The sequence below is a fragment of the Euphorbia lathyris genome, chromosome 10, assembly GCF_963576675.1.
Source record: "Euphorbia lathyris chromosome 10, ddEupLath1.1, whole genome shotgun sequence".
In the NCBI taxonomy this organism is placed as follows: domain Eukaryota; kingdom Viridiplantae; phylum Streptophyta; class Magnoliopsida; order Malpighiales; family Euphorbiaceae; genus Euphorbia; species Euphorbia lathyris.
In genome coordinates this window covers 57,280,306-57,295,301 of record NC_088919.1, presented here as the reverse complement: position 1 = coordinate 57,295,301, position 14,996 = coordinate 57,280,306, and the positions used below count along the sequence as shown (strand labels likewise).

Sequence of the window (14,996 nt, the reverse complement as noted above, 5' to 3'; positions counted from 1 at the left end):
CCCTAAACAGAATAGGGAAATACTAAAACGAAAAATTACACAAAAACCCCAAAAATAATAATTTGCAATTTTAAAAGTCTAAACGAATGAATTTGACCGAAAAAAAATAAACATCACGCAGAGGCGGCTCCAGCATGTTGGAAGCTCTAGGCAGCTTTATACTTGTTTAATTATTACTGTTTTAAATTTGATAAATAAAGAATTCAACATTTTCATTCAAAGACTCATCATCCATAACTACATTAACAACTGCATGATTCATACTCTCTCATTATTAACATCTAAAATTCTCATCATTAACAACCAAATGATTCAAATTCACATTATTAACAACCACATTTTCACACAAAAATTCATCAGCATTCACGAGGTTCAAATTTTCATCAATCACACATATTCTGAGCCAAATTTTAATTAACAGTTTCGCTATCGGTTAAATTTGGCAATATATATATAACTTGGACACACTGAACCATCCTTAAATAATTACTACTACACATTGTAAAAGAAAATATTAGACATTTAAATATGACCCATTTATTCTATTTTATATACAAAAAAAAAAAAAAAAAAAAAATATATTAATATTCCTATAGGCCAATTCTCACATATTAATATTCTTCTTCTTCTTTGGAACAATAAGCAGTGGCTCTAACTTTCTCATTGTAGTGCCCAAAATCTCCCTCATGTCCATACTTTCTGCACTGATATTAGCTGCAAGTTCCCAATCAAAGTGATGAATCAAAGACCCTAAAATCAAGTTAAGGACTCTATGAGCTAATGATAATCCAACACAAATTCTTCTTCCAGCTCCAAATGGAAGCAATTCAAAATGGTGTCCTTTAAAATCAACATTTGAGTCCATAAATCTTTCAGGTTTAAAAGACAAAGGATCGTCCCAAACTTGAGGGTCTCTTGCGATTGCCCAAACATTTATAAAAACTTGTGTGTTTTCAGGAATGTCATATCCCATAAATTTAGTGTCTTGCCTTGCTTTTCTTGGAAGAAGAAGAGGACCTGGAGTGTGTAATCTCAGGGTTTCCTTGATTATAGCTTGAAAGTATGGGAGGTTATTAATGTCATTTTCTTCAACTTTCATGTTTGGTCCCATTATTGAAGTGAGCTCAGCTTTGACCTTTCTCATTGCTTCTGGATTGCGTAGTAGCTCAGTCATTGCCCATTCAACTGTGCTGCTAACGTTTTCTGTAGCTGCTATATACATTTCCTGGGATATGATATCATAAATGAAAAATATATCGTTAGTAGTGTGATGATTAGACTAACAGAATTATGTCAAATAAATTTATCGTTCAAATAAGGGTATATTTGTATGTCGTTAACAATTACAATGACATATTTGACCGTTTATTTAAGGGATAAGGTGCAAAAATATCCCTGATGTTTAGAACCAGGAGCAATTTTACCCTTAGTGTCTAAACTGGTGCAGTTTTACCCCCTAACATTGGCAGCCAATGTCAAGTTTGCCCTTAATATTGTTAAGTTGGGTCAATTTGAGAAATAATTCTACACTTCACATGATAGTCATTTTATCAATCATTTGTAACAGATCATGAACATATGATTAGATGTGAAAAAGAAAATTTTATTATTAAATCACAAAAAAAATATGATTTTTTTTAAACGAACTGATATGCAGTGGTGGAGCCAAGACCTATAGGTCGGGGGCTAGACCGTCGATAAAAAAAATTAGGTTAAGGTGAAAAAATTCCCTTAACGTTTTCGGTCAGGAGAAATTTTACCCTTAACGTCTAAAATGGTGAAATTTTACCCCTAATATTTGTAGCCAATAGCAAGTTTTGTAGTCAATTTTTCCCCATAACGTTGATAATTGGAGTCAATTTTAGACACTATTATAAAACACATATATTTTTGTTCCTCATTTTGCACCGATCGCATATCAATTCGTTCTAAAAAAAAGGATTTCATGTTTTTTGTAATTTAATAATAGAATTGAATATTAATATTTATAAATTCGGTGAATTTTTTAAATTTTTTTATCTAATTCGTACAAAAGACAAATTATATCATAAAAATGAGAGTAAAAAGTATTTATGTACCTATAGTAAGAAAATTAATACGTTTTTCCTAAATAAAAGGAAAACAAATAAACGAAATTAATCCCCAACATAGTAAATAAATCATAATTTAAATAAAATAACTAGAAATATTAAATTATACTCTAAATTTGAAATCCCTAAATTAGAAATCATAAATTAAACTCTAAGCAAACAACATAGAAATCTCTAAATTAAACCGTAAATTAGAAATCCCAAAATTAGTTGTAATTACTAAAGAATTTCTTAGCAAACAACATATTAATAATCCTCTAAATTAGAAATCTCACAAAAAAAACTATAATTTGACAATCCCTAATTTAGAATCATAAAACTAAACCTACAAATAAAATAAAGAATAAAAAACTTACTTGAAGTTAAAAGTTAAGTGAGGTTGAAATTAATTGATGAATTGAAATTTTCAAAACAAAATAGACACATTTGGAAAATTATCCCTTCCCCTCAATATATTATTTTTTTCCTTTGTTTTTCTTTGCGAAAAAGCAACGGTCAAAGAAGAGATGGGGAAGGACGAAAATGCCCCTCCCATCTCTTTATTTTTTTAACCCTCAACAGTCCAAAACGACATTGTTTTGGGCTGTTTAGGGTTAAAAAAAATAGTTGGGAAGGGTCCCATCTACGAAGAAGAAGAAGAAGAAGACACCTCTTTGTCTTCTTCTTCAGCCGCCAGGCTGGCGGAGTCAGGGTTTAAAACCCCTATTTAGGGGGTTTTCGGTGGGACCGGAGGGTCGGCCGACCCTCCCCGCCCCCTGAATCTGTCCTACTGATATGCAATTGGTGCAGAATAATATACAAAATATATGGGTTTTATAATAATATCTGAAATTGGCCCAACTTACCAACGTTAACAGTAAAATCGCTCTTAACTTTTAAAGGCTGAGGATAAATTTACTCCTGACTGTAAATATTGTCTATTTTTACACCTTATCCATTTATTTAATATATAGTCATATGTGGAAAAAAAAAAAATACAAATACAAGAGCAAGAGCATATATGTATAATCCTTCTCTAAATAATACTTGAAAAGTGTAAAATTAGACCAAACATAAATTGTTATAAAAATCTACCAGAGTCATATGTTGCTAAATCAAAACGAAGATAAATTGTTAAAAACCATATGAATAAGGACTTACCAGTATGAAACATTTCATGTTATGTTCTGAAATATGATCTGGTTCATCCTTTCCATTACCTTCAAACTCAATCAGAACATCTAAAAAATCCTTACTTCTATTTTCAATCATCTTCTTCTTCTTCTCTTCAATTCTTTCCTTAACAAACACAGAAGCAAGCTCCATAGCTTTACCAACATTTCTCTCCATCTTCCTCCTCTTTTCAACACCTCTCTTATTCATCACCCACTTCAACCATGGAATAAAATCTACAATATCAGCATCCCCAGTCGAATTCAATAGCACCAAAACCGATTTCATAAACTCCGAACACTCTTTCGATTCTAAATCCATCACATCCTTAGAAAAAGCAAGATTCCCAATCAAATTCAACGACATTAACAACACCAAATGCCCTATTTTAATTCCAGATTCCGACTTCCCCCTTTCTTTTTCGATCCAATTTAACATATCATCCATACATTTTCTACGAACAAAAGCTGTTTCATTCAGCTTTTTGTTTGATAACATGTCAACCATGACTAGCTTTCTAAGCACACGCCAATGCGAGCCGTGAGGGAGAAGTGCTAAGGAACCTTCGTTGAAGCCATGAATGGCCATCGATTCGGTGATGTATCTGTCCGCGAATACGAGATCATGGTTTTTGAATAACTCTGAAGCTGCCTTAGAAGAAAGGATGACCACTGTGTTAATGGAACCTAGTTTTAGACCGATTATGTCGCCGTATTTTTGTTTCATGTCGTTTATGGTTCGGTGTGGTAATCTTCCGATGGCTAGTAGGTTGCCGATTATTGGCCATCCGGGTGGTCCGGGTGGGAATCGGCCGCCGGATTTTCTGCGGCGGTGGAGTAGGAATATGGCTGGTAATAGAAGGATAATGAGAGGGATAAGATAATTGGAAGGATCATCCATCCCTTACTTTGATGGACTTGCTAAGTATTGTTAGTCTATATATACACTAAGGCGCATAAACTAGGCGCACAACGTCATTCGTACATCAGATCAATAATTTAAGCGCACGTCAGATATTTTAAAGTCTAGAGTTTATAATAGGCAAAAGGTTTAATTAAGCTCTAAAACTTTATTTATTTTAAAGATTAGGTCTTTCATCAATTATTTTTTCACATTAAGTCGTTAATTGTTCCAAAATCGATTTCCAGCTTGGAAAAACCTACTGATATTTCTATAATTTCTTTTATTTTTTACTCTCTACCCTAATCAAGAAACTTATTTTTTTTATTTGTCCATATGAAAGTCAAAATATCCACATCAGCTAGTCAAACCCCTTAATGGCACGTATTGTCCAAACTCAATGGAAAAGTTAAAGTCAAAATATCCATAACGAAACCATTGTTTAAGGGATTAATATGGAAAAATAATAGATTAGGACCTGATCTTAAAATAGGTAAAATTCAATGGTTTAATTATGTTTTTTTTTTCTATAAATGTTTAAAGTTTAGATTTTTTAGCCTCTATATATTTTGGGAATAGGATTTTATTTAATTAAAAAACTAAAAAAAAATTGTAATGAAATAATTATACAATTATTTTTTATTGGTTGAGGTGCAGTGTCATATCAAGTTATTATTCCGAAGAATAAATGGTGTGGTATGATTCCTAATCAAAACCGATTCAAACCGTTGATTGTTTGGTTTAAATGAGTGTGATCCTATATCAAGAAACCAACTGAAACTCTTAGTCTAGTGGTTGAGAGCTTACTTATAACTAAAGAGGTCATGGGTCCGAATCACATTCAGATCTTGTGGTGATTTTTCTTTCTTCTTTAATGTAAGCGTATTGTGTGTAAATTTTTTTAAAAAAAAATAACCAATTGAAACAAAAGTTAAGATCTCCTGGCTCTTTTCTATCAAAAAAAATCTCCTAGCTCCATTGTGGAGAGATTTTATTGTATTAGCAAACTAAATACGCATGAGTAACAATTTAATGTCACGTTATACCTTACCCAATAAATAAAAATTGTGAAATTAATTCATTATAAAATTGTTCGCTTATTAAAGGTTTAATACCTTTCCAGCCTCTTCAAGTTGTCTAAATATTATAACTGATCTCTCAAACTTAGATTTGTGATAACTCCTCAACTTGCTTATTTGGCATAAATAACCTCTTAAATTGTTCAATTAGAACAAATAACTCATCAAGTTGTTTATTAGGAATACCACATAAATAACCTCTTTAATACCACATTATATAATATTTTGTTCCTAATAAATAACCTGATGAGTTATTTGTTCTAATTGAACAATTTAAGAGGTTATTTATGCCAAATAAGCAAGTTGAGGAGTTATCACAAATCTAAGTTTGAGAGATCAGTTATAATATTTAGACAAATAATGTGAATAAACCACTTTTAAAATATTATATAATGTGGTATTAAATTATGGCTTAAAGCCCAATATAACCCTCAAACTATACCTCTAAAATCAATTGTATCCCCAAACTTCAAAAATCATAAATCAGCACACTATTGTATTCATAAATCACTGATCAGCCCCCTCTATCAAACGTTGTTATCCTTCCAATAATAATATTTTAAGGGTTTTAGGACCACAATTATTTTTTTGATAGAAACGGATAAATCTTTAATAGATAAAGAAGCAGGTACAACAACATAAGGAATAAAATCTTACAAGATCCATAAAAGCATAAAAACGACTACAAATAGTAAAAATAACCATAAAAAGTATTAAAAATAAGAAAGAACAAGAAAATATATACTTCTCATAAATCCAAATCCGTAGAAAAGCATCTGCAATCCAATCATCATCTTTTAAGCCGATCTGAACATTCGGATATGAATCCTTTCTTTTGTTGCAACCACGTAGATCCATTGATCTACGAACAAGATAAATTGTTTCCGCTCGTGCTAAATTCGAAAAAGGTATAAACGAAAGAATAATAGAGAACAGATACAATTCAGGTGAATAAAGAGATCAGGTGAAGTATATGAATACACACAGAAAAAACACAAAAAATACAGAAAATCTAACCCGGTGGGAGGAGGAAGAAGGAAGACAAACTTCCTTCTTCCTCTTTAAAGTAGATTCACAAATAAAAAAGGTTATATATTTGATAGATGATGCGGCTTTGAAAAAAAAAAAAGGGAAAGATATGAGAAGAAACTAAAGGAGGTTGAACAGTTTTAAAAAATAATTAATATATGAATATTAAAATAAAACTTTAATACATCATTTGCTTCTTGAATCTATCCAAAAAGTGTGATTGACCCTTTAAAATGTAATCAATTAATGTTCAGTCAGCTTCTGAACTTGCGTAAAATATAATCAATTAATCACTTGGTTGCAAAAAATAAAAAATAAACTGCACTCGGAAGATGTGTTGCACGCGCTTTAACATTTTTTTACATAATTCACATAATAGATTAAAATGGAAGTTCTTACTTGCTTAATTTTAAACTTATATTCTCTAATATTAGAACCACATATCCCCGACTTTGGTCCTTTTACTTTTTTTAAGATTCGTGCAATACATCTTCCGTATTTAACTTTTTTTTTACAACTGAGTGATTAATTGATTATATATTACGCTAGTTCGGGGGCTAACTGAACATTTTATGTAAGTTGAATGGGCTATCGGGACAGTTTGAAAGTTTAGGAAGCCAATCAAATTATTGCGATTAACTTATATATAGTAGACTTAGTTATTAACGTTTTACCGGGTTTTTTGTAATTGGGTTAATAACACACTAAATATCTGTTGGCCCAAAATAAAATAAATTTTATTTTCATGTATATAGAAAGCTTGGGTTTAATTTTAGGATATAGTTTACATTTTATCTGGAAAATAATAAAAATAAAAAGTATACATTAATAAATTCACTCCAAATACGCGAGGCGTATATTTTTATACGCGGGGCGTATACCACTTCCGAAGACGTTCAGCTTCAGAGACTCAACTACGCGGGGCGTAGTTGCCGATACGCAGGGCGTCCTTCATTTTACACGGGGCGTACTTGCTTACGCGGGACGTACTCGCCAATACGCCACGCGTAAGACGCATCCGCAGAGTGTTCCAAGATCAGAAGCTCCAATACGCAGGGCGTATCCACCAACACGCAGGGCGTACTCCTTCACGCGGGACGCGACACCAGAGATGCCACGCGTGGAAACCATCAATGAAACGCACTAGGCCTAATGTCCGCCAACACGCAGGGCGTAGTCGGACATACGCGGGGCGTCAACTCTCTCTCGGCAGCAGTTGGAATTGGTCAATGGAAGTTAATGGAAGTTGAGGTAGTGGGATGATGTGGCATTGGTAGTTGGAGGAAGTTAAGGAATTAGTTAAGTTAGTTGGTGACTATTTACCAAAATACCATTGACTATTTACCAAAATGCCACTCTAAAAAACTATAAATAGACCCCCTCCCCTTCATAAAAAATCACACTCAACATAAACACAATCCCCTTCCTAAGGTCCCTTTCAATTCTCTCTAGTTTCTAGTTCTTAGTTTTCAAGTTCTTAGCTCCTAAGTTCTTTAATTTCTTCAAGTTCTTCAAGTTCTTCAAGTTTTTCCTTTTCGTTCTTCGCTTTTTTCTTAGCTTTGATCCCTTTTTTAAGCTCTTTTTAGCTCCAATTCAAGTTCCAATAATCTTTCTTTCAAGTTTCTCAATTCAATTTAGCATTCCTAAGCTGTTACTCTGCTCAATTTTCAATTAGAATTTCATTTCCAAATCAATTTTCCAGATTCGTCCAATCGTTTTCAAAGCCAAATTCCGTCCATTTAAAATCATTTTTTGCTTTCAATCTCTTCAACAGAGTTGTTCCTGACGTCCTGAAGTTCGATCTAGTATATTTATTTTCCCAATTCCGAGTCCAGAAACTCTATTTACAAATTAATCTTTGCACACCAAATTCTTTTAGCTATTCTGCCCAGATTCTTCCAGATTCGTCCAGTCATTTTCAACTCTCAATTACGTCCATTTAAAGTCCGTTCTAGCTTCCGGTCCCTTATACAAAGTTGTTCCTGATATTCTGAAGTTCAATTTACATTACTTACAAGCCCAATTCCACATTCTTAAGCATCCAAACAAACCTTCCGAAGTTAAGGTCTAAATCTGCCACATTTGCCTACCAACGTTTTGCCATTGCACCAAGCACATACCGTACGGGCCCGACCGATTGCAGCTCTCCAAGGACCTCACGCCGACGCTAAAATTCAACATCAATCCGAGATAGCTATTGTGGCTCCGAGTTTGTTGTTGAATTCTAAGTTTTATTTTAATTGCATTTCAATTCCTCGTATTTGATTTGTTATTCCATTTCAATTGAATTAGCTATATGTTTAGTATAGAAGTTCTTCAATTGTAATTCATTTCCAATTTCATGTTTCAAACGCTTATTCAATCAATAAAATACCAATTTTTCACTAAATCTTGTGTCAATTTCGCACTTTAAATTCCTTTATTTTCTCGTCTTCAATTTACCCGCATTAGCTTAAATAAAACAATTTATCTAGCAAAGTTTCTATAACGGCGCTAGAGACCCAAGAGGGACTTTTTCAATCCTTGCGTCCCTCGCCAATCGCTTCGTTTAAAATTTCAAGTTTTGGCGCGCAATTCCATAAACTTAATCGTCTTTAATATTTTGAGAAATAATTTCTCTGGCACGCCCGCACCCTAACCACACGTGACAAGGTTGAAATTAGCATATTCGCAAAATATCGCTAACAATTTTTGGCACGCCCAGTGGGACCTTTTGTTTTTTTATTTAGGCTTAGCCAAAAATTTTAAAACCTTTTTTTTTACACTCAACTTTTCAATTTAGCTTATTATTCTATGCTCTTACTTTATACAATTTTACCTATTCGCTTCATTTACTTGATTTTCATAATAAATTTTGTTTAATCATTTTTTCTATTTATTCACGGAGAATGCCTCTGAATATCAATAGGTGCAAAGCAATCAAGCCATGACGAGGACAACATACGAAGATGCAAGGGATGCTACAATACCGGTGTATTTTGGTGGTTTCAATCGAGATCGACATTTTACAATAAGTACAACCGGATTGTGGGTCCATTGGTACACCGTCTTTAGATGCTACGACGATGGCTATGTTCAGTTTATTCATAGCGACGAACATAATATCGACTACAAATGTTGTGCTTACGTTCAAACCGCGTCATTCTATGATGATCAATATGGTTGCTACGTGGAGCAAGTCCAGGAATCCCATAAAAATCCACATGGTCCTGATTATATTGAGGTATGGGAGCACCTTCGAATGAGTAATCCTCATTGACGAGGTAGTTATATTTGCAATTATAGGGATGAAAACCTCCATTTTCATCGTCTTTGTCGGCAATCTTGCTTTGAAAGGAGTACGGTCATGGCTCCAATCGAACATAAGACATATGAAGATGTTGTGTGCTCTAATATGAGCTACGACCAAAACTCTTTCGAGAATTCCAGTCATGTGGTAGAGGTGGAAGCAGTCCAAGTTGTTGAGGATGATGGAGAAATGGAATCATTACTTATGAAGGAGGAGCGATCAATAGACGATGCATATCAACAACTTACGGATCAACTCGAGAAACAGAGGGCTAATATAGCAGCTTCTTTCAGGACCTGCATTGAAGGCTGTATCGAGGCCATCCAAGATGCAGTACTTCATCATAATGCAAAGTTAGAAGCATACACCACACGCCCAACTTTTCCAAAAACGAAGATTCCTAACAGTGAACCGGCAATAGGAAGTCAAGAGGAGGGAGACGATCCCTATGACTATGATTCTAGGTCCATGCAAGAGGATGACGCCGCTTCCAATGATCTTGATTCGGGGGGCATCCACGAAACTCCTATAGAAATTCAAGAAGAAGAAGGATATGTTTCTAGGAGCCATGAATCAGAATCCAACGAAGTGGATGATGTAGCGTCTAGTGATCTTGATTCGGGGGGCAGCATAGAGGAAGCAACTCAATAAGAACCCACTCTAGAAGTACTGCCCATATATGCAAATCCCCAAGGTCAATGGGATTTTTATGGAGCCTCGACATGAACGAGAAGGAAGTTGTGCAAACCCAAGATGAGGATGAAGATGTATCTCATGACCTCAATTCAGGTTTCAGCCAGGATGATGATGACCTATCAGATACTCCGAACTCGGGGGGCATCCATGAATCACCTATAGAAATTCAAGAAGATGAGGAAGATGTTTCTTGGAGCTATGATTCAGAATCCAGTCAAGACGATGAGGTATCCAACCCGAGGGGCATCCAACCGGAAGATGTTCAACAAGAATTTACTCGAGAAGAATCTCTCATTCTTGTGAAGTCTTTCAAATCAGAAGATTTTGTGAAAAGTTGTGATATCGAAGAAGAAGTGGCTTCAGAAACACATGAAGAAGTTTTCTATGATTGTAATTCGCAACTCGGTCATGATGAAGAAAACTTCTATGATCATGGTTTGGGGGGCAGTCAAGATCAAGGGATTAATCGAGAATCCACACCAGAAATACCTCTAATGATCCTTCCAACAACTCATGTTTTTTTAGAGCCTATGATCACCATGAAGTTTGTTAACTCAAATTGGGGACCAAGTTTGCAGACCATGATTCTTCTTTTCGCCAGTCTACTTCAACTTTCCTACCATCCGAACAAGTCACGAGGTTTCTACTTCTTAACCTTGTTTATTTATGTAGACTCTAGTTTACCAATACTTTTTATTATGTGGAAAGAGAGTCATGAAAATAAGAATCTAGACATGGAAACTCATATCCCTCTTACAGAAATGTTATTGAGCATCTTATTATATGAGGCTATAACATGATTTTGTACTTACAATATAGCCCATAAGACCATTCATGGTCGAAATAAGTTGGCGTTGTTGCCAGCATATATAAAAAAAATGAAAATGAAAAAATATTTCAGTTTTCAAAATAAATTATTTATGTTCATACTTCCATTTGGTTCATATTCTCTACTTTTGTTTTCGCATCTTCTTCATTTGCTTCAAACTCTAACTCACAAACCGAAACACTCCGTTATTACCATTTTTAGATCGTACTTGCAATCTATTAGTTGATTCCGGTTAATTAAAATACCCAGAACCAAGCTTTTGGAAATTATTGATCTCAAAATCATAATTTCTATCAAACAACTGTTTTGGTTAGCTTTTTTCCCAAAATTGATTTCATCCACCCCCTTTTCCTTCAAAACCAACCTCAATTTCTTCGTTGATATCCAAATCATAACTCTCAACTTTCATTTTGTTCAAAATGATTTCCTATAACCTCAATTTTCTCACTCAAAATCACCTCATTGCCATTTGATTTTTCTTACATCGGATAACTCGTGTATTCAAATTTTAAAATGATTCCGACACGTCCAATTTCTCCAATTCGACAAATTCCAATCTGATTATTCTAGAAGTCCATTTAGCTTAGATAAACATTATCCACTCCTCAATTCGAGCCAGTTGTGTCCAAATTTATCATTATTATAGCTTCAAGTTATTTTTCATTATTACGAGCCATTCTCTTGTTGCAAACCATTTCCATACCTTTTTCAAAAGCAATCCGTGATTCTAAAGTACCAATTATCTCAGAACCAATCTTTTGGTATTTATTTGATCTGAATCAAATTTAATCCCATCAAACAACTGTTCTGAACAACTGTTTTGATCTCAAACCATTCATCGGTCACGAGGTCAAGTTTGTTATTATTTATTTATTTTTGTACACTTATCTCCAATAATTTCGGCGTACATATTGCTTTGTAATTTTCCTGCTTTATTTCTCACATCTTCACAAAAAAAGGGGTTCAAAAATACATTCTTTTGTGTACAAATTTTCAATTCTAGTCAATTTATATACAAAAAAGGGGGGCAATTGTTGGCCCAAAATAAAATAAATTTTATTTTCATGTATATAGAAAGCTTGGGTTTAATTTTAGGATATAGTTTACATTTTATCTGGAAAATAATAAAAATAAAAAGTATACATTAATAAATTCACTCCAAATACGCGAGGCGTATATTTTTATACGCGGGGCGTATACCACTTCCGAAGACGTTCAGCTTCAGAGACTCAACTACGCGGGGCGTAGTTGCCGATACGCAGGGCGTCCTTCATTTTACGCGGGGCGTACTTGCTTACGCGGGACGTACTCGCCAATACGCCACGCGTAAGACGCATCCGCAGAGTGTTCCAAGATCAGAAGCTCCAATACACAGGGCGTATCCACCAACACGCAGGGCGTACTCCTTCACGCGGGACGCGACACCAGAGACGCCACGCGTGGAAACCATCAATGAAACGCACTAGGCCTATTGTCCGCCAACACACAGGGCGTAGTCGGACATACGCGGGGCGTCAACTCTCACTCGACAGCAGTTGGAATTGGTCAATGGAAGTTAATGGAAGTTGAGGTAGTGGGATGATGTGGCATTGGTAGTTGGAGGAAGTTAAGGAATTAATTAAGTTAGTTGGTGACTATTTACCAAAATACCATTGACTATTTACCAAAATGCCACTCTAAAAAACTATAAATAGACCCCCTCCCCTTCATAAAAAATCACACTCAACATAAACACAATCTCCTTCCTAAGGTCCCTTTCAATTCTCTCTAGTTTCTAGTTCTTAGTTTTCAAGTTCTTAGCTCCTAAGTTCTTTAATTTCTTCAAGTTCTTCAAGTTCTTCAAGTTTTTCCTTTTCGTTCTTCGCTTTTTTCTTAGCTTTGATCCCTTTTTTAAGCTCTTTTTAGCTCCAATTCAAGTTCCAATAATCTTTCTTTCAAGTTTCTCAATTCAATTTAGCATTCCTAAGCTGTTACTCTGCTCAATTTTCAATTAGAATTTCATTTCCAAATCAATTTTCCAGATTCGTCCAATCGTTTTCAAAGCCAAATTCCGTCCATTTAAAATCATTTTTTGCTTTCAATCTCTTTAACAAAGTTGTTCCTGACGTCCTGAAGTTCGATCTAGTATATTTATTTTCCCGATTCCGAGTCCAGAAACTCTATTTACAAATTAATCTTTGCACACCAAATTCTTTTAGCTATTCTGCCCAGATTCTTCCAGATTCGTCCAGTCATTTTCAACTCTCAATTACGTCCATTTAAAGTCCGTTCTAGCTTCCGGTCCCTTATACAAAGTTGTTCCTGACATTCTGAAGTTCAATTTACATTACTTACAAGCCCAATTCCACATTCTTAAGCATCCAAACGAACCTCCCGAAGTTAAGGTCTAAATCTGCCCCATTTGCCTACCAACATTTTGCCATTGCACCAAGCACATACCGTACGGGCCCGACCGATTGCAGCTCTCCAAGGACCTCACGCCGACGCTAAAATTCAACATCAATCCGAGATAGCTATTGTGGCTCCGAGTTTGTTGTTGAATTTTAAGTTTTATTTTAATTGCATTTCAATTCCTCGTATTTGATTTGTTATTCCATTTCAATTGAATTAGCTATATGTTTAGTATAGAAGTTCTTCAATTGTAATTCATTTCCAATTTCATGTTTCAAACGCTTATTCAATCAATAAAATACCAATTTTTCACTAAATCTTGTGTCAATTTCGCACTTTAAATTCCTTTATTTTCTCATCTTCAATTTACCCGCATTAGCTTAAATAAAACAATTTATCTAGCAAAGTTTCTATAACGGCGCTAGAGACCCAATAGGGACTTTTTCAATCCTTGCGTCCCTCGCCAATCGCTTCGTTTAAAATTTCAAGTTTTGGCACGCAATTCTATAAACTTAATCGTCTTTAATATTTTGAGAAATAATTTCTCTGGCACGCCCGCACCCTAACCACACGTGACAAGGTTGAAATTAGCATATTCGCAAAATATCGCTTACAATATCTTAGACATAATTGATGTTTGGAATTTATGAAATGATAGTTAAATAACAGTTAAACTAGTCATTTTAAATTTTCGATAACCGTAGAACTAAGATTGATCTTGCTTAAAAAAAATTTAACTCGTGTGATAATGGATCCATGCAAAAAATAATAATAATAAAATAACTCAACAAACTTTATTGTCAATTAATTGCTTTTGAGGGAGACAGTGTTCAATATAGGGGGCTGATTGGTGATTTAAAAATAGTATAGGGTGTTGATTAATGGTTTTGGAAGAATGAGGATCAGATTGATTTTAGCTACATAGTTGAAGGGCTAAAATGTACCTTAAGCCTTAAATTATTGATGTGACATGCGGATTATATATTTAATAATTTTTTCTAAGACTAATTTTGAACTAAATGCACAAGTGTCAATGAATCAATATTATATAGGGTAATTAATTTATTAGTCCCTATATTTTGACAAAACACACTGTTTAGTCGCTGTATTTTCAAAAACACATGGTAAGGTCCCTAACCTTTTTATCAATGAACTGTTTAGTTCTTCCGTCTGTTTGTTATATTTTTTTTTTTACCGTTTATGACTTCAGAAATGACTAAATTACCCTTTACTATTTACCTTCAAACTTTAGAAGAGAAAGTCTAATTTAAAAGAAGCTATTTGTATGGAGAACAAGAAAAAGAAAAGACCCAATGCATACGAATTTGAACGATTAAGAAGAAAATCAAGAAGAAGAACATTCAAAGTTGATTTCAGATGCATTAGAGTTAAAGGAAATGAAAAGAAGAACGCAAATCCAAATTGACTAACAAAATCTTCATGAGAGTCTAACGGCAGGGACTAAACAGTTCACCGAGAAAAATATTAGGGACTAAACAGTTCATTGAGAAAAAAGTTAGGGACTTTATCATGTGTTTTTG

The 14,996-nt window shown here is 34.3% G+C and overlaps 1 protein-coding gene across 1 annotated transcript; it reads right to left on the bottom strand.

Moving 5' to 3' along the window:
• Positions 1 to 427: 427 nt before the first annotated feature.
• Positions 428 to 4,161, bottom strand: LOC136208405 (cytochrome P450 76A2-like). The gene is made up of 2 exons (XM_065999264.1): positions 3,231 to 4,161; positions 428 to 1,225 (listed from the first exon to the last, which is right to left on the bottom strand). Exons 1-2 carry the CDS (start codon positions 4,140 to 4,142, stop codon positions 605 to 607), a joined length of 1,533 nt encoding a protein of 510 aa, XP_065855336.1. The 5' UTR covers positions 4,143 to 4,161; the 3' UTR covers positions 428 to 604.
• Positions 4,162 to 14,996: the final 10,835 nt, after the last annotated feature.